The sequence below is a fragment of the Sciurus carolinensis genome, chromosome 3 (assembly GCF_902686445.1).
Source record: "Sciurus carolinensis chromosome 3, mSciCar1.2, whole genome shotgun sequence".
NCBI classification, from domain to species: domain Eukaryota; kingdom Metazoa; phylum Chordata; class Mammalia; order Rodentia; family Sciuridae; genus Sciurus; species Sciurus carolinensis.
The window spans coordinates 5,442,115-5,466,380 of NC_062215.1; the positions used below are offsets into that span (position 1 = coordinate 5,442,115).

A 24,266-nucleotide genomic window follows, 5' to 3' on the forward strand; every position below is an offset into this window, starting at 1 on the left:
GTCCAAACCCAGGAGCTGGAATGGAGGTGGTTGATGGGCAAGGCAGGGTTGGTGGAGGTTGCTCACCCTGGGAGGAGAGGGAGGTGAGGGTGGAATAGTCCCTGGGCAGCGTGGCTGACTGTGAGTGCTGTGTGCGGGTCAGCGAGTGGTAGTCCCGAGTGAGGGTGGAGGAGGTGCTCAGCACACGGTGGTGCAGGTGTGGGCTAAGGTGGGTGCCATAGGTGGCGTTGGCCGCCGTCATCCTGTGTAGGGAGTTGGCACTGCCTGGGAAGGCAAAGTCCATTCGACCATTCACCAGGTGCTCTGCAGGAGGAGAGAGGGTCAGTCAGTCAGGCCTGCACCAGACCTGCAGCCCTAAGGGGGGCTGTGACCCTGAGGATTCCCGGGACTCTCTTCCTTCTGGGGAGCCTGGGAGTAAAATACCACCAGTCTCCCTCAAGCTACCATGTTGGGAGCCCTATGTCCCCAGAGGAGTCCAGGGGGCCACACAACTGTTCCTAGCCGTGTCCTCTGGCTCCATGCTATGGACTATCTGAGCACAGCTGACCCAGCTGTGGGACCTGCCTGGCCTTCCGGGAGAGCCCAAAGCCTATCCTCAAATCCTGGAGGTCCCTGAGGGTCTGTTTGGGTACCAGCATTTTTTCCTGACAAAAGTTTCTGAAGCTGGTTGCCCCAGCTGGGCAGGCATCACGAGAGGTCACTTCCTGTCCTGCCTCGGGGAGTGTCCAAACGTCTGCCCTGGGCGTCACTTGGCTACCCGGTCCTGTCTGCACGCAGTTGCAAGCCCCTGGCCTGGCGGGGCATCTCGATGAGCAGCCCGGCCAAAGCTGGGGCCCTGGGGCAGCAAGCGTCTGCCCCAGGGTCCCAGCCAGCAGGCGCAAAGGAGCCTCAGCAGTGCCGGGCCGGGTGCGGCCAGGAAGGCGGTCACCTCCGGGGGGCCGGGGCGTTGCGCTGCGGGCCCGGCTGCTGCCCTCCCCGGCTGCACTCCCTGCGCCGCTGTCGTCGGAGGAGCGCCCGCTGCTGGCGGACAGGCGCGGGATAAGCTCCGGGGGCAGCCGCCACGTGACGTGCCGCAGGTCCAGCTCCTCCCCCAGCAGGGGCTCGAACTTCCAGCCGCTGCCTTGGGAACAACGAAGGGCTGCGTTGGCACCGCCGGGGGCGCGCCGGGGCTGGGGGCGCCAAGGAGGGCCGGGAGAGGTCAGCGGCAGAACCCGGCGTCCAGGGATGTGGGTGCCCCTGTGCTGCAGCGACGGAGAAGCCCAGCGACAGGAGAAACCCTTGTCCCCATTCCAAACGGGCTGTGTAGCTTTGGCCACAATTTGGGAAGAAAGACCTAGCACCAGCCACAGACCTGTCACCCGCTGTGAGGTTTCCCTTGTTTTAAACGCCTAGAGCCCCAATTTCCCGACTGTGCAAAGGAGAGTAATCTCTCCCCTGCCAGCCTCCCAGGGACAGTTCCTGAAGCCCCAGGATGCTAATAGTGGCAGATCCTCAAAACATTTCCATAAGCCCAAGCTTAGGGGTGGGACAAGTTGTGCTTACCGGGGACCCTGAGACATAGGCAAGGAGAAAAATACAACTGATAAATGTACCATGGAGGATTTCCCACCCCTGGCATCGTGTGATGGGCATCCCATTTTGCAGATCAAAAAATAGAGAGGGACTGGGGGGTTGTGGCTCAGTGGTAGAGCGCTGGCCTGGCACGTGGAAGGCCCTGGGTTTGATCCAAGCACCACATAAAAATAAAGGTATTGTGTCCACCTACAACTAAAAAAAAAAAAAAAAAAAAAAAAACAAGCAAACAAAAACACCAAAAAAACAGGCACAGAGCAGGTGTGTGTCCCATAGTGAGGTCAAATCTAAAGCTGCACCCAGGAGTCCCTGCTAAGGGCTCTTTTTGCAATATACTGTGCCAGGAGTCAAGAAGGAGGAACAGAGCCAGCGGGGGCATCACTGCCTCATCAGCTTGCCCCACCCCTTTGAAGTGGCTGCCCAAGGCTCCTGGGCTGTGCCTGCCGCTCTCACTTAGGCCTGCCTCTGGTAGGTGTCCTGAGTCCACTGTGCAGCAGGTTAACCATCAAATCACGAGCATAGTCCCAGTGCATAGCCCACGGATATGTGTGCAGGCCTGTGTGCATCTGTGCCCAGCAGACCTCTGTGTGTTCTCATACACAGAGGTGCACAACTGCAGTGGGCCACACCAGCTGCGTCCTCTGTGCACCCAGTGCCCAATCATGGACTCTGTGGATATTTATCTGAGGCTGAGAGGGGACTTCTAGTGTTGACCTCCATGCCCCGTAGTTGCTGGCCGCCGTACTCTGGATACCAGGGACAGCCCTACCCCCATGCCCATTATCCCCACTGTCCTTTCATGAATCCCACTCACCAGTGTCATCAGAGACGCTGGGCCTCTGACTGCCTGCCGGGGAGCGCAGAACGTCGTCACTGTACATGAGGAAGCTTTCATAGTCTTCCCCACCCTGGGCGTCCACGATGGGGATGTCTGGGATGATGGGGACTGCAGGGTGGGAGGAGGTGAGCCAGGGCCCCCACTGCGGCCTCCGGTCCCCCCATCTGCCCTGCACCTCCCCACCTAGCACTCACTGGACATGGGCCGCTTGGGCTGGGTGGCCAGGTTGATGATGGCCTCCCGCTCAGGCCCCCAGCCTGCCCCGTTGCGCGCCTTCACTGTGTAGCGGTATGGCTGGGATTCTCGCAGGTTCTCAATGAGTAGCATCCGGTTCTTGGGGTTGTCTACCAGCACCTTCTTCATGGGCCCAATGGGTCCTGGGGCAGGGAGGGTGTTTCAGATCGATCATCCAGGTTCCACCCTGGTCCCAACCCCAACCCTGACCTAACGGGGTTGTTGTACAGCTGGGGGAGGGGAGCAAGCCAGGAGTGTGCAGCTGCTGAGCTCCTGTCCACCGATGAGCCCTTTGAACCTGGGTGTGACTGGCTTATCCAAAGGACTCATTGCTAAATAAGTGGCAGGTCAACACGACTCAAGGTGGCCTGGCTGTCATCTGTGGGGATTAACAAACAGTCCTATGTCCAGATGGCTCCACAGGAGGTTGGCTCAGGAGCTGAAGGAACTCTCAGGACACATTCTGTCACCCGTGCTCACAGCTGACAGCCCAGCCCCAAATGCTGAGTGGAGGAAGCAAAGTGGAGGCACCTGCCCACCTTGCTGCCCTCAGGGTGCTGTGGCCACAGGAGCCAGGGCGGAATGACAGAAGTGGGCTCGGGAGGCTACGATTAAGAATGGAACAGGCTTTGGGGACACAGTGGGGTGGAGCAGAGGCTAGTCACACTCTGGGAGGGCCAAGGGCACTCTGAGTTCTGAGTTAGAGCACCTGGGCCCAGTCAGGGCAGGGTGAGCCCCCATGTTGGAAGATGCAGAAAACCAGAGAAGACATAAAAGAATGGAGACTAGAAAATGTCCCAGTCTCCCAAAAGTTTCAAAGGAAAATTCTTCTTTTTTTTTTTTTTTGTTTTTGTTTTGTTTTGTTTTGATACTGAGTATTGAACCTAGGGGTGCTTAACCACTGAACCACATCTCCAGCCCTTTTTAATATTTTATTTAGAGGCAGGGTATTACTGAGCTGCTAAGTGCCTCACTAAGTTGCTAAGGCTGACTTTGAACTCATGATCCTCCTGCCTCAGTCTCCTGAGCCACTGGGATTACAGGTATGCCCCACCACACCTGGCAAAGGAAAATTCTTGAAAATGACAACTGAGAAGCTTGATGTGCACCCCAGCACACAATTGTTCTCAAAAAGCTTTGCTCAAAAGCCAGGTCAGGGGCTGGGGCTGGGGCTCAGTGGCAGAGTGTTTGCCTAGCACGTGTGAGGCCTGAGTTCAATCCTTAACATCACATAAAAATAAATACATAAATACAGTAAAGGCATTCTGTCTCTCTACAACTACAAAAACATTTTTAAAAAAGCTAGTCAGCCTGGAGGCAGCAGGGGCTGACCTTGACCCATCCTCCTTGCATCTCTGTCAGCTCATGGGAGGAAAGGAACCCGGGCGCCCACCAAAATGCAGATGCCCCTAGCCCTGCACATGCTAGAGCCAGGGGCTGAAACCATCAGGGATGGCCTTGGGCTATGGGTCACTTCTGGGGTTAAAAGTCAAGTCAGAGACCTCTCAGCTGAGGCCCAGGAGTGGACCAAGTGTTATGAGCTCACACCAAGCAGGTGTGACGTGGCTGCCAAGAAACTAGGTGCTCAGCTGGCCTGGTTAGTAAAGAGTGATGAGCAGCCCCTCCCCCTGCCCTAAGCCTGATGCTCAGAAAGTCCTACTGTCAGCTGCCCTGTCAGGTTACCACGTAGGGGTCCTGGCACTACTATTTTACTGCTACTCTGAATTAATTTATTCCTTCCTTCATTGCCCTCCCTCCCTCCTTCCCTTTTTTTCTTTTTTGGTACTGGGGATTAAGTGCAGGGGTGCTTAACCACTCAGTCACACCCCCAGCCCTTTTTTATTTTTGAGACAGGGTCCCACCGAATTGCTTAAGGCCTCACTAAATTGCTGAGGCTGGTTTTGAACTTACGATCCCCTGCCTCAGCCTCCCCAGCCACTGGGATTACAGGCGTGCACCCCCTCCCCAGCACGAGCCCTTTTCAAATTGCACATATTCAGCTCTAATGTGCACTGGCCCACAGAGTCTGAAGAGATGTGAACAAGTTGCCCCAAAGGGGAAGATTCCCAGAAACCCCTCCGTGAATTAAGTCAAAGCCTGCCATTAGACCTTCCCTAGCACTAGGGTTTCCCTGCTGCTCCTACAAGCCACGTGGGGCTGGTCTGCTCTCCATCACTAGGACCAACCAGGCAGAGGCAGGGTGTGCAGCGGTCCCTGAGCCAGACACTTCCTCATCATGACAGTTGGCAGGGGTCCTCCACTCTTGCCTCCCTTCCAGGACTAAGAAGGGTGAACTGGGGAGAAATAAGGGTTCTCCCAAGTGTTCTGGTTTAGGATTCCCAGAAAAAGTGTATGAAATAACCTATTAAAAATATGTTTAGAAATTTTAGGTATCCTGTGTTTTATTTGTGTTTTAGAATCCCCCCCCCCCCAGTACTGGGGAGTAAACCCAGGGGGTTGTATCACTGAGCCATAACCCGAGCCCTTTTGGTTTTTTAAGACAGGGGCTCACTAAGGTGCCCAGGCTGGCCTGGAATTTGTGATCCTCCTGCCTCTGCCTCTGCCTCGAGCTGCTGGTCCTATAAGCCTGTGCCACAGTCTCAACTCATCCTGTTTTCTTTTTTCTTTTTTTTTTTTTTTTTGGTACTGGGAATTGAACCCCAGGGTGTTTTACATCCTCAGTCCTTTTAACTTTGCATTTGGAGACAGGGTCTCACCAAGTTGCTGAGGGTCTCACTATGGTGCCCAGGTCGGCCTCATACTTGTGATCTGCCTGCCTCAGCCGCCTCGACCTCCCAAGTCTCTGGGGTTACAGGCGTGCACCACAGCACCCAGCTCATCTTGTGGTTTTATTTGCTAAATCTGGCAGCTCTACTCTGGCCTAAGAGAACATGTGAAAATGAGCCGCCTGGTTAGCTGTGCAGGAAGGGGCGGGGCCTGGGTTCTCCATGTCCACATGTTGTTTTGCCTCCCTTGGGATGCAGAGCCCATCGGTGACCAACCCTCACAATGCCTCAGGCTTACGCACTGACTGGGATGGTGGGCCTCAAGCCCAGGGGTGACCCAGAGCCCAGATCTCCCGCTGGCTCTCTGCCCTCCCCTTCCACTGATGCCATCCTTGGAGCCAGGAAGGAGGGTCCCGTCTTACGGTTGTCCTCATTGACCAGGCCATAGCAGACTTCGTAGGCTGTGATCTCGCCATTGGTCTCAGCTGGCTCTGCCCAGCTCAGCTGTGTCACCGTGGAGGAGACGACATTGAAGGCCAGACGCCCAGGCTCACTGGGTACTGGGGTGGGGGCAGGAAGAGGTCTGTCAGTGGCAGAGGGAGGGCTGAGCTCCAGGAGGTAGGGAGTGGGGTGGGCTGGGCACGGCGGGGTAGCTGGGAACACATGGAGGGGCGTGAACAGGACTCACCTTCCTGGTGGGTGCGGCAGGACACCAGGGGGCTGTAGGGACCCTCGCCCTGTGCCCCATAGGCACACACCTTCATCTCGTAGTCACAGTATGGGTAGAGGTTGGTGAGCTCCACCGAGGGTACCTTGCTGTCAAGCAGGTGGGCTTCGGACTCAGAGTCACCCTGGATCCAGTACTTCACCTGCCCGAGGGAGGGGCACTGGTCAGTGGAAGTGACAAACACTGAAGCCACCTGTCCCTCCGCTGACCCCCTGCCCTTATTTTTCCCTTTGCACAGATGAGACTCTGAGGCTGTGGGGGGCTCACAGGGCAGGGCTGGGGCAGAGCAGGGGATCTCCTGGGCAGGGGGAGGAAGCCCACCCTAAGAAGGAGAGAAAATGTCTGAAAAACTCAGGAACAGCTCTTCTCTGCTCCCGGGTCAGACAGGTTTCCTTCCATCCACTTGTGTTTGGACCTACTGGTTCCAAGCATGCCCTCCCCCTCCCTCAGGGCAGCCCACCTCTCTGATGGTGGTGGTGCCAGACCTCCCTGGCCACCTGTGCTTGGCCCCTGCCCCCAGCTTACCCTGTAACCCATTGGCTTGCCAGGAGGAGGCAGCCAGTTGAAATGGATCTTCCGAGACCCAGCAGCCTTGGCATTGGGGTTCTGTGGGGCACCCAGGTCACCACGGGGAGGTGGTGGTGGTGATGATGCCGTCTGATTTATGAGGTTCCGGTCCAGTTCATCTAGTGGACCAAGGTAGGGTGGGACAGCTGACTCACATTCCTTCACCACGAGAGGTGCCAGAGACTCAGTTAAACACCCCTGGCTCCCTCACCAGAGGTTCAACTAAGACCTGCCTGCCCGCCTCACTGGGGAATTGGTGGCTTGGAGGGCATCACACCAAGCTTGGGTGGAGGCCCAGGGGGCTCTTTGCTGGAATGCTCCTTTCTCCCTTGACAGTCAAGGGAATGTTCCACACAGAACACCTGCTCCCTGCCCCCATCTCCTCCCCTTCCCTTGCCCTTTTCTCCCATCTTCCTGGCAGGAAGCTCTCAGGGATGGGCTCATAGACACCCAGACAATGGAAGCTAAGAACTGATAGGAACTAACTGGCTTCCAGGAACACCCACTTGAGGCTGAGATCAAATGGATTCAGGCCCTGTGGCCATTGATTTCAGCCTCTGGCTGAGGGAAGGGCTGTCAACTGAAATGCAGGATACCTAGTTAAATCGGAATTTCAGATAAGGAGTGAACACTTTTGCTTTCTTTGCAGTACTGGGGGTGGAACCCAGGTGCTCTACCACTAAGCTACATCCCCATCCTTTTAATTTTAAGTTGCTGAGGCTGGCTTCAAACTTGCAATCCTCCTACCTCAACCTTCCGAACAGCTGGGATTATAGGCATGTGCCACCTTGCCTGGCCAAGGAACACTTTTTAAGGATCAGTATGTCCCACAAATGCAGGGGCATACTTATACAACAAATATGTTTTGTTGTTTGTGTGAAATTCACATTCAACTGGGCTTTCTGGGCTTGTGTTTGCTGAGTCTGGCAGCACTAGGGAGAGGCCCTCCAGCCTCCCTCTCCATCTGTGTGTGCTGACCCCAGACTCTGCCTACCTCGGTCCCCAATGATGACAGTGGCTGAGTGGGGCTGGCCCAGGCGAGTCCCAAACTTGGGGTTGCTAAGTTGGATGTGGAAGCGGCGGCTATGGCGGCCCCGCAGGAGGGAATCTACTTCCTGCAGCTCCAGAAGCTTCACCTGCAGCTCCTTCCAGGTCTCTCCAGGGTGGAACAGCAGCTCGCCCTCCACGGGAATGTAGTCCTGCAAATGGGAAGGGTCAGTCAGCTCAGGGCTGGGGATGAGGGTCCTCGGAAACTGGAACCTTCGGAGGACAGAGTCACAGCTACACCACATGTGGACTATCATGTGTGGGCATGAAATGGCTCCTGTTCACATAGCACCGCCTGGCATTAAGCACTTTAGATATCAGCTCATTTAAACCTCACAACTGGGTGGGGCAGAGATATTATTGTCCCATTTTACAGGTGAGGAAACGTTCCAGTTCCACAGAGGGTTAGGGAATTTGCCTGAGTTCACTCAGGTAGCTGTGGCAGAGCTGGGATTTGAATCAATCACAGAGCGGGAGAGGGATGCACCACAGAGAGCCAGCCCATCACACAAGCTTAAGTAGCCAGCTCCGGGCAGCTGGGACTTGCAGATCCCACCCAGGTGGGAAAGAGCTGCCCCTGACACTGTGGCTCTGCAACCTGGGCTCCTGCCTGGTGACAGATCCTGTTTGCTGGGACCAGTCCATCAGTTCCAGCTTTCCTCTCAATGCCCTGAGGCTTGACTGAGCGTGTGCGGGTCATGTGTACAACGGGGAGGAAGAAGGCTTTCTCACGCAGCCACTAGGTGGCGCTTCAAACCGCGGTTTCACCGGGCACAGAAAGGGAACCCCACAGGTGTAAGAAAACTGGAGTTGTCGCTGGCCTCCCACACCTGTAATCCCAGTGACTCTGGAGGCTGCAGCCAGAGGATGGCAAGTTTGAGGCCAGCCTGGGCAATTTAGAGAGACTTTTTCTCAAAATAAAAAAATAATAATAATAAATGTAAAAGAAAAAAAAAAAAAAAAGGACTGGGGATGAAGCTCAGTGGTAGGGCACCCCTGGTTCAAGTCCTAATATCACACACACACACACACACACACACACACACACACAAACACACAAAGGAATTGTTGCAAGCAACTGATGTTGACACTTAAAAAGTGTTAATGTCACAAAAGAGGAAGTCAGGGAACCGTTCTGGAGACTCAAGACACTGGACCAGAGAATGCAATGCCAGAACTGACTGGTTCCTAGACTGGGGAAAAAACTATAAAGGATGCTTGGATGTGCGAACAAGGGGAGATCTGTATATGGATTAAATTCAGAACTAGCATAATCACTGTGAAATCTCTTCAGTGTGGTAATCATGTTGGAGTTATGTAGGAACATGACCCAGCAGAAGGGTTTAGGGTCTGGGTAATGTCTACAACTTACTGTGAAAAGTTCAGCAGAACACAAATCTCTCCACACACAGAGATACAGATATAGAGATATTAATGCCTTTTTTTCAGGTGGACCAGGGATTGAACCCAAAGGTGCTCTACCACTGAGCCACATCCTCAGCCCTTTTGATTTTTAACTTTGAGACAGGGTTTTTCCTAACTCACCCATGCTGGCTTTGAACTTGTGATCCTCCTATCTCAGCCTCCAGAGCCACTGGGATTACAGGCATGCTTCACTGCACCCAGTCTGAAGTTTTTTTAAATAAAAAGGTAAGAAATGATAAAAAATGATTTTTAAAAATAGTTGAATAAGCCAGGAGTAGTGACACATGTCTATAATCCCAGTAAGCAGGAGGCTGAGGCAGGAGAATTGCAAGTTTGAGGTCAGTCTCAGCAACCTAGTGAAACAAAAAATAAAAAGGTTGGGGATGTGGCTTAGTGGTATAGCACTCCTGGGTTTAATACAAAGTAACCCACCATACAAAGAGTTAAAGACTCAAGCATCTGTGTATAAGCAAAGCAGGGTAAGTAGCCAGTCAGCCAGAATCTCTCTTATAATGTGCCATTATCAGTGGGATTTATGGGTATATGAACTCTTGATAATTTTTACTGGGACACTGGAGTAGTGATGAGAACTGCTCTACCAATGAAATGAAATAAAGGAAACTAGAGTGTGACCAGGCTACCTGGCCTGGTGAGGACAGGACCCTGTATTTGCTGAATAACCCAGACTTCATTACCTTGAAAGAATTTTTGTTATGAATATTTTTAGTTTTTAAGTACTGGTTATAAATTTAGACCTGTAGGCAAGGGCTTGGAGGAAGCTCAGTGGTAGAATGCTTGCCTAGCATGCAAGAGGCCCTGGGTTTGGTCCCCAGTGTAATCAAACAATCAACAGATCAAAAACCTCTAGGTAAGCTGAGCGCAGTGGCACGCGCCTGTCATCCCAGCAGCTCTGGAGGCTGAGGCAGGAGGATGGCGAGTTCAAGAGTCAGCCTCAGCAAAAATGTGAGGCACTAAGCAACTCAATGAGACCCTGTCTCTAAATAAAAAATATAAAACATAGGGTTGGGAATGTGGTTCAGTGGTTGAGTGCCCCTGAGCTCAATCCCCTATACCAAAAAACAAAAACAACAACAACAACAAAAAATCCCAAAAAACCAAAAACCAAAACCTACAGGTAAAACCAAGCATGCCTACCACCTGGCTCTAGCTGTTGCTGATATTGGGGCTCAGCAATGGGGGGACATTAACTCAGGCCATGTCCCTCCCTGCCTGGAAGGGCTGCCCATGCTGCTTGGCCCAGTGAGGACCAAGAGTGACAAAGCTGGGGAGGCTGGTCAGGACCTGGGCCCTGAAATTCCAATTCAAGAAGCCCAAAGCCCCCAGGATGGGCAGACAGGGAGTCTACTTTCCCAGGAAAGGCCTGAATGTCCTGGGTAATTGGAGGATGGACAGGAGTGGGCTGGATAGATTCCTGGACAATCCAGAAGGACATGCCCCCTTGGCCTGAGCTCCTGGTGGCAATGGGGCCTCATCTAGAGTGCCACTGGAACTTTGGGTGAGTAAGATGTCCCTGCCAAGGGGGCAGGAGCAGGTGTCCTTGGGAGATCAGCCAGGACCAGCATCCAGAGTCCTAGGAACCCCAGTGCACGTCCCCTGAACTCCCCAGATGCGCCCTTGACCCTGTGGTGGAGCCTTACCCTGTTGCCCTGTGCTGTGTTGTCCTGCGTGCGGTAAGAGACCTGGGACTTGCCATTGTCCAGGATGCGCCGGATGACGGGAATGCGGGCCACCTGCTCCCCACGGCTGACTGAGTATTCGGGTTGCTCAAAGGACACCACGCCGCTGGCTGCAAGGAGCACAAGTGCCAGTCAGGGGTCCTGGTCTAAGGCCCCTCTCGGCACCGCCCTCCCTCTGGCCCAGTCCAAACTCCAGGGTTCTGTTTGTTACCTCCACCCACCACCCTTGAGGGGAAGGCAAAGGAATGGGATGGAAAATTCTCCAAGAAAAAGTTAAGGAGCTGGAACAGAGTGTCTAACAGGAATCCTGGAAGGGTCAGGCAGGGGCAGGACCCCAGAGGGAGCCCTGAGACTCAGGGTCCAGGGCAGAGCTAGTCCTGTGGATCCTGGAGCAAGGGAGTGGTCAGGGGCCAGAGGGGCCCTCTGGGTGTCAGCAGCACCCCACGTGCCCATGCTGTGGTGACTGGTGACACAGCTGAGCCCTCCTCTGGATACAGAACGAGGGCTGGGTGGCCCAGTACCTGGATGACTGAGTGCTACTCCCAGGAGCTACACCCGGTGTACAGATGGAGAGTCCAGCCACACAGAGGGACTGGCCCAGGTCACACGGCGAGTCCCACTCACAGTTAGACATGAGGGAACAAGGTGCCCAGATCCCGCTTCCTCCTCTCCTTCCTCCTCCCTGACCAACCTTGCTCCTTGATGATGGTGATGTTTACCAGGCGGCGGCCGAGGGTGGCGGTGCCCACGGGCACATCAATGGCCTCCACCAGCAGCTGCTTCTCATCGTCGTCCTCGGGCCGCATGAAGAGGGGCACGCGCACGTCCACCAGCTCCACGCCCTCCTGGAACTCCACCATGCCCCGGGCATCTGAGGGGTCAGATGTGGGTCTCAGGGCCACGTGGGTGGGCAAAGCAAGGGCGGTGCAGGGAGCCCCACTTACCCTGCTCTGCGGTGAGGGTGTAGTAGCCGGGGGCCACCTTGAGCTCATGGAAAGACCCCTGCTCCACCTGCTTCTCCGTCAGCTTCAGGAGGGTCTGCTTGGCCGAGCGGGGCGCCATCAGCACTGTGTCCACAATGGTGTGGTCTTGCCTGGGTTGGGGTCCAGGCAGGAGAGGTGTCAGCCTGGTACTTTTCCCTGCCTGTCTTGTTCTGTCCTCTCCCCATCAGGGCCAAGAGGTGAGACAGGATAAAGGGCAGGGTCTTCAGAACCAGAGTGCCAGAGGCCCATGCTGGCCCACTGCACTCTCTCTACAGCCTCCTCCAAGTCGTTGCTGCACCTCCCGAGCCCCAGTGTTCTCAGCTGAGAAATGGGCTTCTCTGTCCACCTCAGCAAGAAGGGCTGATGATGGGAGGACTGGATGTGGGACAGCAGAGATGTTGGGGGCAGGTGCTCACATCAGACTGCCTGGCTTCACGTCCTGGCTCTGGTTCTTTTATTTATTTTTTATTTTTTTATTTGTTGGTGAATCTTTATTTAATTAATTTATTTATTATATATAGTACTGAGAATCGAACCCAGTGCCTCACGCGTGCTAGGCAAGGGCTCCACCTCCGAGCCACAGCTCCAGCCCCTGGCTCTGGTTCTTGATAGCTAGGTAACCTTGGGCAAGTTACTCAACCTCTCTGAGCCTCAGGTTCCTCTTCTGTAAAATGAGAACAGCAATGGTACCTCTTTTGCCGGGCTGCTGAGGGGGGTGGATGGCCAGGCACAGGCAACCCTTAGAACAACGCCTGGCCCTTGCTAGCACTCAGCAGCACTGGCCCGAACCTTCTTCCCGAAGGTGACGAGCTGTTGTTCCAGCTTTGCTGTCTCTGCAGTGGGGCCTCTCCTCACACCCCCTGGAAGGGCCAGGACTCGGGAACTGGAGAAAGGACTGTGGACCTGCTGGCCCTCTGCCTGCTACTCGGTGGCAAAGTCTCTGACCCAGGAGAGGATGAGCCAGGCCCTGGACTGTCCCTGGGGATGGGTGGGAGACTTTCACCAGACCAAAGGTAGGGACTGGTCTGTGTGGTTTAGCCATCCAGGGGCTGCTGGTTGACGGCAAGTGCTTCCTTCAGAATTCGTTAAAGGAATGATCTAGTAAAGGAAGGAAGGGAGGGCCCTCGCTTCCCATGGGATGGAGGCAGGGCTGGAGCGAGGGGCAGGTGGACAGTGGCAGGTCTGGGACAAATGGGCAGGAGGTGGGGCTGTCCACCTAGGTATCTTCAACTCACTTTTTCCCAGCATTGGGTTGCTGCCTGTGGAGACAAAGAGGAGATAGTGAACCGGATGTTCCCCGGGGCGGGGGCATGACCTGCTGAGGGGCTGGAGCTCCTGTAGTCTGCGTGGGAGCAGCAGTCACCCAACCCCGGGACCCTTGCTGCATGGCCTGGGTTGGCAGGGCTCAGAGCGGTCAGGCCGCCCCTGCCCTGGGCACTCGGGACTCACCGGAACTTGGTCTGCTGGAGCTTGTGTGCACCCGTGACCTGTCTGTACACCTCGTTGAGCTGGCAGGCAAGGAAGGGCTGTGAGTCTGGGCCTGCAGAGCCAGGCAGACCCTACCCAGAGGACCACTCGGAGTTGGCTGGGGCAAGCCGGGGGCCGGGTCCTGCGACCAGGCTCTCTAGCCTCCCGGGATGGCCTCACCATGCCAGGCACATGTACAAAGAGCCCCTTTCCCACCTGGAGCGGTCCTGGTTTGCCTTGCTCTCCCACCCGGCTGCCAGTGCACCCGAGCCCATGGCCCTGGCTCGGCTGCTCCGGTTCTCACATTCTCCTCCACCTCCTGGCGCAGTTGGTCACACTCCCGAGTGCCAGGCCTCATCAGGTTCTCCGTGCAGAGGCGGGCAAGGCGCAGGGACAGCCCGTAGGGCACTAGGAGGCAGGCGGGATGGAGGGTTCATCAGCCCCTCCCTGGTGGGCACAGTAGATACCCCCCCACCCAGGAATCATGCTAGAAGGGGAGACATCTGGCCAGTTGGGGGCAGAGGACGGCCACATCCAGGCCTAAGGCTTGTCGCGCCATGGTGAAGGGTCACAAGAGGCGGAGGCCTGCGCCTGCGCCAGCACCCAGGGGAAACAGGAATGGGGTGATGGTGTATCCCTGATCCGGAGCAGACATCCCCAAGGGCACAAAGGCACTGCCAAGGGCCGCAGCACCCAGCCTGCAGCCTCACCGAGCTCTGTGGGGTTGGTGCTGGCAGCGTGGGTGGCAAAGCCAGGCCGCTGCACGTTGTTGGTGATCTTCCAGCGGACTGTGTCCCGCCCCTTGAGGTTCCCACTGCGTAGCATGGGTGTGTCCAGGTGGTCTGAGGCCATCAAGTTCTCCCTCAGCATGTAGTGGTCTTCCTTAAAGCCGACCATGTGACCTGTAGGGAAAGGTCCTCAGCACAAGCTCTCCCAGACCTGGCCAGTCGCACCCGGACAGGTGGGACCAGGGCCTCCTACTCCCCTGTTCCAGCCTGGCCCCACTTCCCCTCCACCCCAGCTGCCCGTGCCGGGCCCATACCTCGGTTGCAGCAAGGGAGAAGTGCCAGGCAGGCCTAGGAGACAAGGGGGCTGAGGGTGAGAACTGGAGCAGCTGCCCAGACCAGGAAGCCCCTCCAGCCACCCCACCTCCTCAGGTTCACTGTGCAAGTGACTATATCAAAGGCTCCAAGGAGCCCTGGCGAGGAAAAACCTGATTCTAAACACACTGGCTACAGCCCTCCCTTTCCATGCCACACACAGGAGTGCCCTCCAACACCAGGGTTAGGACAGCACGCTGTCCCTGCCCTACAATCAGCCTCTGTGCTCCGCATCCTCCACACTTCCTGTCTCTGGGCTTTTCTGTCCAGCCAGATGGTCAGCTCCTGCTGGTTCCCTGCTGTGACTCCCTGGTGCTTTGCAGGGATCTGAGCCATGTTCCTGAAGTGTGGCCACTGATGGTCGGCAGAGAAGGAGCTGTGGCAGGAGACGCTAGAGCCAGGGATATGGGTCCACCTCGCCTTGACACTTCCAAGGACTCTGTATCATCTGTCCCTCTGAACCTCAGTTTCCCCACCTGTCATGGGGATAGTGACCCTAACCTCGTGCCAGTGACCTCATGGGATGATTGAGAAAATAAAATCATGTGGCCACACACCACTGTGAGAGGCACACAGGAAGTGCACTGGGAGCAAGTTCCAGGGACAATGGAGCACGGGGGGATTCACAGGCTTCGATGCCATTGTCATTTAGGAGTGACACAGGCTTTGGCCTGGGTTAGTGGGCTCTTCAGGAGCCAGGCTCAGGAAGGGGTGGGAACAGGCCAGAGGTTAATATGGTGTTTCCCCAAGGCCAGTCCCTTCCTGAGAACTTTACATAACAAAGTCAAACTTCATCAGCACTTTTGGGGGTCAGTGCTGCTGGCTGCATCGTACAGATGAGGAAACTTGAGGTACAGAAAGATGAACTAACTTGCTCAAGGTCACACGGCTGGGACCAGAATCCAGGCAGTCTGGCTCCATGGGCTGCAGTCTCTGGGTGGGCCAGAGGGGGCGCTGTGGGACCCAGGGGGGGCCCTGGAGCTCACCTTGCAGCAGGCACAGTACTTCCAGCAGAGCAGCAGCAGCAGTGCCAGCAGCAGCAGGAGGGGGATGAGCAGGAAGATGAGCCACCAGGAGCCGGGAGGGCAGTCTGGAGGAGAGAGCAGGAGGGAGGCGTGCCCTGCCCGCCCCGCCCCGCCCCGCCTGGGGACTGCCCCGCGCCCCACTCACCCTTCTTCCTGTGCACCAGGACGGTGCTGTTGGGCCCCGGGCTGCCGTCGCCCTCCACGGTGTAGCTGTAGGTGCAGTCGTCGTCCTCGTCCCGGAAGGAGCAGTACTCCACCACCTCCTCAGCTGCCCGACAGGCGGTCATCAGGGCGCCGGACATGCCCCTCCCTGGGGCCCCCCTTGGCCCAGTAGGCGCCCAGACTCTGGCCCACCCTGACCACTGCAGGGCCTCGGGCATCTCCCTGGGGAAGACTAAGACCTCTCAAGCTGTGTCCCTCCCTGCCACAGAGGCCGGCGACACGGATGTGACCCTGCCGTGTGGGCCCAGAAGCACCAGAGCCTGCAAATCTGTCTCTACTTCCCTGACCTGAGCACCCCCAGGAACTTGGAGTCCAGGTACCATATCTGGTCTAGAGGGAGGAGGCCGAGGACCCCTTAGCCCAGCTATATGCCCTAGCTGGGCCCTGGGCCTCTGCTGGGTCACGTCCCTGCCCATGCCAGGTGCCTCCTCCCCAGGCTTTGTCCCTTACTCATCTGTGTGCCCTCTGGCCAGATCATGTGCCCCCAGTCCCTGATCTGTGTTCTGGACCATTCTGTGTCCACTGCCTGGGTTCTGTGCCTTTTACCCAGACTTTCTACCCCTTTCCTGGGCTCGCTGTTGCCTGTGCTCTGTGCCGACGCCCCCTCTGGAACCCCCGCCCAGACTGTGTGACCTCAAGGCCCTTTCCCAGAGGAGCGCCCCAGCCCTGCCTGGGCTCACGGCACCCCAGCTCTCAGCCCCCGCCCTCTACCTTTCTTGAGCTCGTCCACCATCTTGACCTTGAAGCTGCACTCCTCGCACGTGCGCCCCTTCTTCTCCCCAGTGCCCCAGGCCTGGCACTGCACGCAGGAGCGCAGGTCCTCACAGAGGCCCAGGCGGATCTGGGAGACAAGCAGGCCGATGGGACCTGTGATGGGTGGAAACCACTCCCCCAACCTTGTACCACCTCTGATGGCTGCAGGTTCAGCCCCTCCTGCCCACCCTGCCCAGTGCCCAGGGTTCCCACACCCACACCCCAGGGGTCCCGGCCTCACCGCGGAGTAGTTGATCTCACAGGTGGTGTCCGTGTAGAGCGACTGCTGGTCGCAGTGGCAGCGGCCACACTCGCAGTGGCCACGCCCATTGCAGATGCCCTGGGGCAGGAGGGGTCACTGTGAGCCAGCTGTGCCCCTCCCTGATTGTTGCCCTCCTCTTTCTCCACTAGGTGTCCTCTCAAGAGGCCCCACGCCCATGCCTACCCCATTGCTGTCGATGCAGGTGGCATTGCTGAGCGGACAGTCACAGCTTGGGCCTGTCCAACCAGGCTCACATACACACTGGCCCATGGAGCAGCGTCCCCGGTCTGCAGAGCAGGTAGAGAAGGGAGAGGAGAGTCATCTACCAGAGTCCAGGCGCCCACCTGCTGGGAGGGCCTGTGGGAGCCAGGGGCAGAGGCAATCTTCCCCATGCTGCTAGAATCAGCTTCCTTTCATCTCTCCCTGTTCATCCTGCCTTCTACCTTCTACTCTGCAGCCAGAGTGAATATCTCAAAATATAAATCCAATAAGAATTTCTAATGGGCTCTGGTCAATGCATTAGGTAAGAAGAAAATGTAGGAGTATTAGAAAATAGGAGAAAAATGGACATTATTTGCAAGTATCAGGAATGTGTTACAAGATATCCAGAAAAATCTATAGATAAATAGCTGGCATAAGTGGCTGGATACAAGGTAAACATACAAGCCCAAAATGAAATTAAAATGACAATGACTTTTTGTTCAGGGGTAAAGTCCTTTGAACAAAAAGACTAGAACCCAAGCTTATTACACTCTGGCCCCTTCCCCAGAGGTCTCACCTCCCGTCTTTGCCCACCCTTCCACTGGGACCCAATGTCTGCCATTCTCTAGCTGAACCTGGTCCTCCCTTCTGTTCCTCTGACCACATTCTGGAATGGATGGTTCAAGGGAAGAAATGGAGGACAAAACAAGAATGGAGAAAGGGTTGGAAAGTGGGGCCTCGACCTCCAGTGGCAAGTGTGCGGGTGGGCTTGAATATCTACCTCCTCATTCAGTACCAATGCTTCCGTGTGCCCCCTGCCCAGCTATGACAGTCCTGACCAGACTATGTGCACATGGCCTGTGGAGATGCAGAGGAGACCTAACTCCATGCCCTACCTCTAGAAATGGAGCTTCTCTAGAGAGAGAAAAGATTGCCTTCTCATATACCTGCCAACCAGCATTGAACTGGGTGGTCCCCACCCTGACCCTGAGTTGGGAGGTTGGAGAGGTGGCAATGGAATTGAACCCAGGGCCTCATGAATGCTAGGCAAGCCCTTCACCACTGAGCTCCGTCCCCAGATTTTTTTGTTTTTATTTAGTGACAGATCTTGCTAAATTGCTGAGACTGGCCTTGAACTTGTGATCCTCCTACCTCAGCCTCCTGAGTTGCTGGGATTATAGGCGTGGCCACTATGCCAGTGAATCAGAGTTTTAGAATAAGGGGAATGTCATGCTGACAGGGGCCTTGGGCATGGACATCGTAGGAGAGAGAGGTGAGGTCCAGGTTGGGACAGGACATGGGAGGGTCCCTCGGGGAGTTGAAAGTGGGCCTGGGTGTGATCTTGGCCTCTGGTCTGGCTCCCCTGCCTGGGTCCTGAAGGGAGAGTCATGCTCATTGCCCTTGGCACCAGTAGAAGCGGCTGAACTCACCGTTACAGAGGAACCCAGAGGTGCGGGGGCACTGGAAGTTGTCAAACTCGCAGAAGTGGCCCTCATAGCGGCCTTCGCCATAGCACACACAACGCCCGCACTGGCACTCCCCGCGGCCGGAGCACGGCTTGTCCTCACCCTCTCGGATGCAGGGCTCGGTGTCGCTCAGTGAGCCCGTGGAGCAGTTGCAGGTCTTGCCGCTCCTGAGGGAGGAAACAAACGCCTTCCCTGAGCCTGGGAGGATGGTGGGCCTTTACTGCCCCATTTTACAGATGAAGAGACTGATGTGCTGAGAGGGTTGAGGCAGGTCCAAGTCACACAGGGGACAGTGGTTGAGCAGATACTCAAGCCTTGGGGCCCTGTTATCCCCACCGTGTCCCTTCCCTGCTATTTGTCTACCTCAGTAAGTCATGACAGTCTTATTCAGTATCACAAAGCCTTTATTTTTTTATTTATTTTTTAAAATAGTTTTTAGTTATAGATGGACACAATACCCTTATTTAATTTATTTATTTATACATGGTGCTGAGAATCGAACCCAGTGCCTCACACGTGCTAGGCAAGTGCTCTACCACTGAGCCCCAGCCCCAGCCCCGAGCTTTTATTTTTTTGAGATGAAGTCTTGCCATGTTGCCCAGGTTGAAGTTGGCCTCCAGAGTTACTGGGATGGCAGGCACATGCCACCATTCTGAACCAGTGTCTTGAAGTTGTTTTTTTTTTTTTTTTTCTTCCTGTACTGGGGATTGACCCCAGGGGCCCTTTATCACTCTACTACATTCCCAGTTCTTTTTAATTTTTTTCTTGTTTTGAGAAATGTCTTAATGACACAGGTCTCATTAAGTTCCTGAGGCTGCCTCCTGCCTCAGCCTTCTGAGTGGCTGACATTACCAGGGTGTGCACCTGCCTCTTGTTTTTTTTTTTTTTTTTTTTTTGCCAGTATCTTGAACCCTTAAAAGCTCTCACTGCTGAATGCCACAGTACACACCTGCAATCCCAAAGACTTGGGAGACTGAGTTAGGAGGATGCCAAGTTTGAGGTCAGCTTCAGCAATTTAGTAAGACCCTCAGTAATTTAGTGAGACCTTGTCTTAAAACCAAAAACAAAGACGGGATGTAGCTCAGTGGTCAAGTGCCCTTGGCTTCAATCCCTAGTATGAGGGAAAAAAAACAAAAAAACAAAAAAAACAAAAAAACCCTGAAAAATCCTAAATCAAACCATCCTAAATTGAGATATTCTAAATGCTCCTAACTGAATTTAACCAACAAATGGTAAGAGTGTAGCCCTCTTCCAGCTCTTTCTGTGATCTGCCCCTGCCCCGGCTCCATGTACTGGGTGTGCCCAGGGTCAGGTCATGCATAGGAGATCCTGGGGGCTGGGCTCCCCTCCCCCACTCACCAGCCCTCACTGCACACACAGTGTCCACACATGAAGTCTCCATGGTAGTCGCAGCGAGCTGACCGCACCTCTTTTTGCTGAAACGAGACCATGGGGGAGTGTATAGAGGGAGGGGGTCCAGGACCACTGGGCACTTCTGCTGCCTTCTGTGTCTTGGGACAGTCCAAAAGGGAGGTGTGGCCCCAGGAGACTCTGCTTCCTGACTCAGGGCCCAGGTGTGTGGCTCGGCTCTGCCGTCCCATCCAGGGGGGCTGCTGTGTACCAGCTCGCAAGTGCACACGTCACAGACGATGCCCACGTCCATCCAGAGGCCATCGGAGAAGGAGGGCTTCAGGTGGATGCTTCCCCGCTGGTCCTCGTCCGTCAGCTGGCACACGTGTGTTCCATCCACGTCCTCCACAGCCCGCAGCTGCACGTCATAGGTGCCCTGCAGGGATCCCAGCGTCACCCAAGCAGGCCCCCCCATACTGACCCCCCATACTGGGCCATTTGTGCCTGGAGGTCCTCGGCTCAGGATTCCAGGATGGGCCTGAATTCCTGACCCCCAGGTCCCAGCTCATCCTTCCTTGGGACTGGGGGTCCTTCCTCCTGATCATGGTCACAACCACAAGGGCAATAAGAAGAGCCATGACTAAGCTGGATGCTCTTATTCACCCCTACTGTGTGGACAAGGGTTTGGATGAGTACAGGCATGTTCCAAGCTCATCCCAAGGGCTGACCCTGGGACCTGAACCCAGACCCACCTGGCCCCTGCGCCATGCTCACACCCAGTTAGAGGACTCCATTCCTTGCAGGGTGCCATGTCCACCCCCATCTGACTGCACCCACAGGAGCATACCACTTCTCCCCGCCTGATGTGAAAGGACCCCGTCTTTGTCTTCTGGTACATCTTGGAAGTGACCTCTGTCCGCAGTCCCCGTGGGCTGTCTAGGGCCCGGATGTCCAGGTTGGAGCGAATGCGCTAAGGGAAGGCAGGTAATCAGTGGTCTGGGGGCAACCTGGGCTCGCCCACCTTGGCCTGGCCTGGCTGTGCTAGCCCTGCCCAAATGGAGGGCACGTGTGGGTATGTGTGAGGGATCACAGTGGCAGAGCTTCCAGCAGCCTGGCACCAGGTCCAGGTGGCCCTCAAACCACCCAGGACTGCCAGCGACCCTTCCTTCCTGGCCTATTCCAGATCCACATCTCAACCATGACACAGACACCCTTCACCCACGCTGCCCTCGCTCGAGCCTGGCCCCAGCAGGGCTCAGACTCTGCAGCCCGCACTGCGCCTCACATTGAAGGCTTCCTCTAGCAGGTCCACGATGTTAGATGAGTCCTGTTGCAGCACCCCCAGGGAGGAGACCGGGAAGTATGTATGAAGCTTCTGCAGGAGAGAAGGCCAGTCTCAGACTAAGCAGCTCTTGGAATCTGGACAATACTTCTAGGATGACCCCCTCCAAACTGAGGTCTGGAATTTTGACAGCATTTTCCAGAATTTCCCTCTCAGCCCCGACCTGCTTGGGAGCTGGGATGGGGGACGGGCACATGACCTTCCCACCAGGGCTCACTCTTAGGGGCCCATGGCTTTGGGAAGGAAGGAAGGAAGGGAGGGAGGGAGGAAGAAGGGGAGGAATGGGGTCCAAGAAGCTCCACAGATGCCCTGCCCTGCTCTGCCCCTCTTGCCCAGTGGGGCCTGGGCCCCGTACCTCGTAGTAGCTGTAGGAGTAGTTGGTAACAGCGAAGATGGGGATGATGTTGTGCTTGGCGAGCAGGCGCACGAGCGTGGGCACCGACGGGTAGTCCTGCAGCTTGTACTGGGTGTAGGTGCCCGTGGCATCCAGGTGGCACTTCTCATCGTTGCGGCTCATGATGCCAGCGAGCACGTTGGCACCATCGGCCTCATAGTGAAAGGCCGACTCAGTGGAGAACACCAGCAGGTGGGTGCTGTCGGGGCGCCAGCCGATGGCCCTCTGGGGAAGGTAGGGAGGGGCATGGGCCGCTTGCTGAGGACCTGCTCCTCCTGTCATGTAGGGCAGGGGAAGCAGGTCCCAGTGTGGGGCTGGGTTTAAGTCACATGTGCTGTCATGAGAATAGCATGTGACAGCTAAAGTGCTGATGGGGAGGGGAATCGGATGCAGCATGGGCACACAGAGGGTTCCATATGACAACAAAACAGGCTCACAGGATGCACCCTCCTGCAAGCTCTTTTTTTTTTTGGTACCAGGGATTGAACTCAGGGGCACTCAACCACTGAGCCACATCCCCAGCCCCCCCCCCCTTTTTTTTTTTTTTGGTTTGGTTATCAATGGACCTTTATTTTATTTTTATTTATTTATGTGCTGAGGATTGAACCCAGGGTGTCACACATGCCAGGTAAGTTCTCTACCACTGAGCCACAAACCCAGCCCTATTTTGTATTTCATTTAGAGACAGGGTCTCACTGAGTTGCTCAGTGCCTCGATTTTGCTGAGGCTGGCTTTGAACTTGTAATCCTCCTGCCTCAGCCTTCCGACCCTCTGGGATTACAGGCATGCCACCATGCCCAGTTCCCGCAAGCTCTTAACCACCCTGCAAGAGTATTTTAACTGCATGGGAAAATGTACACAGCACAGTGGTGAATGAAGAAGGCCAGTTGAAACAGGTATAGCATTATGTTAGAAAAGCATGTGGGATGATTCTGAAGATTTTGAAAACTGTGTATTTCAAGAGAAAATGTGTATGATAGTGTTAGGTGGAAAATAGAACAGGTTTCAGAATGATAAGTATACCAAGCCCACTGTATAAAACCAGGAAAGGGGACACAATGCTGACAGGACACGGAGTGGCTGACTGACGGTGGAAGGATGGTGGGCGATTTCTGTTCTTTGTCTTCTAAATTTCCTGCAATATGGATATGCTAATTTCAAAATGTGGGGCCTGGGAGATTGACTGGGAGGTTGGCCTGAAGGTGCACTGAAGATTCCAGAACCCTAAGGCCAATACAAAACTGAGCTGTGACTGCTCAGGTGGGAGGACCCTGGCCCCCAGCACATCCAAACCTGGCTTAGAAAGGAGGGCCACCCAAAAGGCCTGAGTGTCTCAGGGCATGGGACCACAGGCTCCCAAACATCCCCTTGGTGGTTTCTGAGCCTGGCACCAGAGCACACTGGTAGGCGGCTTATTCTCCCACCAAGAAGCAGTGGCCTTGGTTGGGGCCAGCAGTGCCCCACCCCCACCCCGGAGCTCACCGTGCACACCGCCGTCTGCAGGATGGCATCAAAGCCACCTTCGGGAGCATCCAGGTTGCCTGAGATCCGCTCTCCTTGCAGCTTGCTCCGGAATTCGTTTACGTCCTCCGTCAGGCTGATAACGTTCTTGAAGGAGAACGGAGGGTCACTGTTGGGCCAGGGCTCCTTCAACCTGGGCAGAGGTGGGAGGGAGAGAGCGTTAGGGAGGGGAACCCTGCATGCCTCCGTGCCCTGCCAGGGGAGAACTGTACGTGCCAGCAGGAGAAGAAGTGAACCACACAGCCAGGACCCCGCCCACCCAGGCCTTCTCGGTCACTCACTTCTCGGGTCTCATGTCTGTCTGAGGGACGCTGACTTTGTCCACAAACTTGCCAAATCCAATAGTGTAGTCACTGGTGAGCTGGCTCAGGACCTGGGCTGGGCATGAGCAGGAAAAAGAGGGGACAGTGAGCCCTAACACCCTCACATGGACACAAGGGCCCCTGGGCTGGCTCAGGAAGGAGGAGGCGGGACAGGAGCCACCTCTCCTTAGTACTTTGCACACTGGATGTTACCTTGTGCTCTGAGTAGCTCTTGTCCCTAGTTACAGGTGAGGGAAACAGGACTCAGGAACTAGGGCGATGCATTTAGTAAGCAGGGGCTTGTCCCAGGGACTGAGCCCCGCTCCATCTGCAGCCCTGAGACTTTTATCCACAGCCTGTGGCAGGGCACCCTCCTAGTCAAGGCCAGATGGCTCTGTGCCCACCAGCCTGTCTGAAGTCGAGTGGTGAGGGGTCTGGCTGCGACCCTTCCCTGAGAATGGGGAGTATATTTCTCAGGGGATCAGATGTCCCACCTTTCCTTTTAAGGTGGGTGCAGCTGTCCTGAGCCAGCTGAGTGAGACCTGCCCCCCACCCCCCTGTTCTCCACATGGCCCAGCTGTACCCAGGTCCTGCCCCATCTTCTTGAGGTTGTCCAAGTCGTCGGACATGGAGTTGGAGAAGTCCATGAGGATGTACAGGTCCACAGGGCTCTCCAGGGGCTCAAACACCTCGAGCGCAAAGTGCCGCTCCTCGCCCGGTCGCAGGCGGGCCCGTAGGCGCTGGGGGGACACCTGGCTGCGGCGGAGGGTGGTATCTATCCGGGTCTCCTGCGTCCAGGGGAAAGACAGCTGGTTGGAAGGTCACTCCAGAGCCCTGAGGGGAGCCTCTCAGCCCTGCTAAGGAGCACCATGGCTCCCTCAACCAGCCAGCCTTGTGCAAGAGAGCCCAGCCCCACCCCTCCCCGGCTCCAGGCACCTCTGTGATCTCCAAGCTGCTCTCCATGACCACTATGTTCTCCTGCCGGCAGCCCGCGGCCAACAGCTCCACCTGAGTGTTGCAGCGCCGCTCCTTGAACATCTGGCCA

General features: G+C 55.8%; 1 protein-coding gene across 6 annotated transcripts in view; it reads right to left on the reverse strand.

Annotated features, from left to right (window-relative positions):
• Positions 1-24,266, reverse strand: part of Itgb4 (integrin subunit beta 4) — a 31,798-nt gene that overhangs the window by 2,751 nt on the left and 4,781 nt on the right. For 3 of the 6 annotated variants that reach the window (XM_047544839.1, XM_047544838.1, XM_047544840.1), the window contains exons 4-34: positions 24,158-24,259; positions 23,805-24,009; positions 23,201-23,297; positions 22,881-23,052; positions 21,360-21,623; positions 20,948-21,037; positions 20,510-20,632; positions 19,934-20,098; positions 19,672-19,748; positions 18,277-18,479; positions 16,829-16,932; positions 16,625-16,723; positions 16,342-16,471; positions 15,554-15,676; positions 15,370-15,473; positions 14,326-14,359; positions 13,994-14,185; positions 13,588-13,691; positions 13,266-13,324; positions 13,052-13,075; positions 11,778-11,926; positions 11,525-11,704; positions 10,795-10,943; positions 7,659-7,863; positions 6,623-6,783; positions 6,059-6,239; positions 5,793-5,930; positions 2,605-2,787; positions 2,387-2,518; positions 929-1,120; positions 67-303 (exon numbers count right to left, since the gene is read on the reverse strand). In XM_047544839.1, coding sequence (XP_047400795.1) covers positions 67-303; positions 929-1,120; positions 2,387-2,518; positions 2,605-2,787; positions 5,793-5,930; positions 6,059-6,239; positions 6,623-6,783; positions 7,659-7,863; positions 10,795-10,943; positions 11,525-11,704; positions 11,778-11,926; positions 13,052-13,075; positions 13,266-13,324; positions 13,588-13,691; positions 13,994-14,185; positions 14,326-14,359; positions 15,370-15,473; positions 15,554-15,676; positions 16,342-16,471; positions 16,625-16,723; positions 16,829-16,932; positions 18,277-18,479; positions 19,672-19,748; positions 19,934-20,098; positions 20,510-20,632; positions 20,948-21,037; positions 21,360-21,623; positions 22,881-23,052; positions 23,201-23,297; positions 23,805-24,009; positions 24,158-24,259 — 4,378 coding nt within the window. The remainder of the gene's footprint in view (positions 1-66; positions 304-928; positions 1,121-2,386; positions 2,519-2,604; positions 2,788-5,792; positions 5,931-6,058; positions 6,240-6,622; positions 6,784-7,658; positions 7,864-10,794; positions 10,944-11,524; positions 11,705-11,777; positions 11,927-13,051; positions 13,076-13,265; positions 13,325-13,587; positions 13,692-13,993; positions 14,186-14,325; positions 14,360-15,369; positions 15,474-15,553; positions 15,677-16,341; positions 16,472-16,624; positions 16,724-16,828; positions 16,933-18,276; positions 18,480-19,671; positions 19,749-19,933; positions 20,099-20,509; positions 20,633-20,947; positions 21,038-21,359; positions 21,624-22,880; positions 23,053-23,200; positions 23,298-23,804; positions 24,010-24,157; positions 24,260-24,266) is intronic. The other 3 variants (XM_047544842.1, XM_047544841.1, XM_047544843.1) reach the window with 1 other exon arrangement.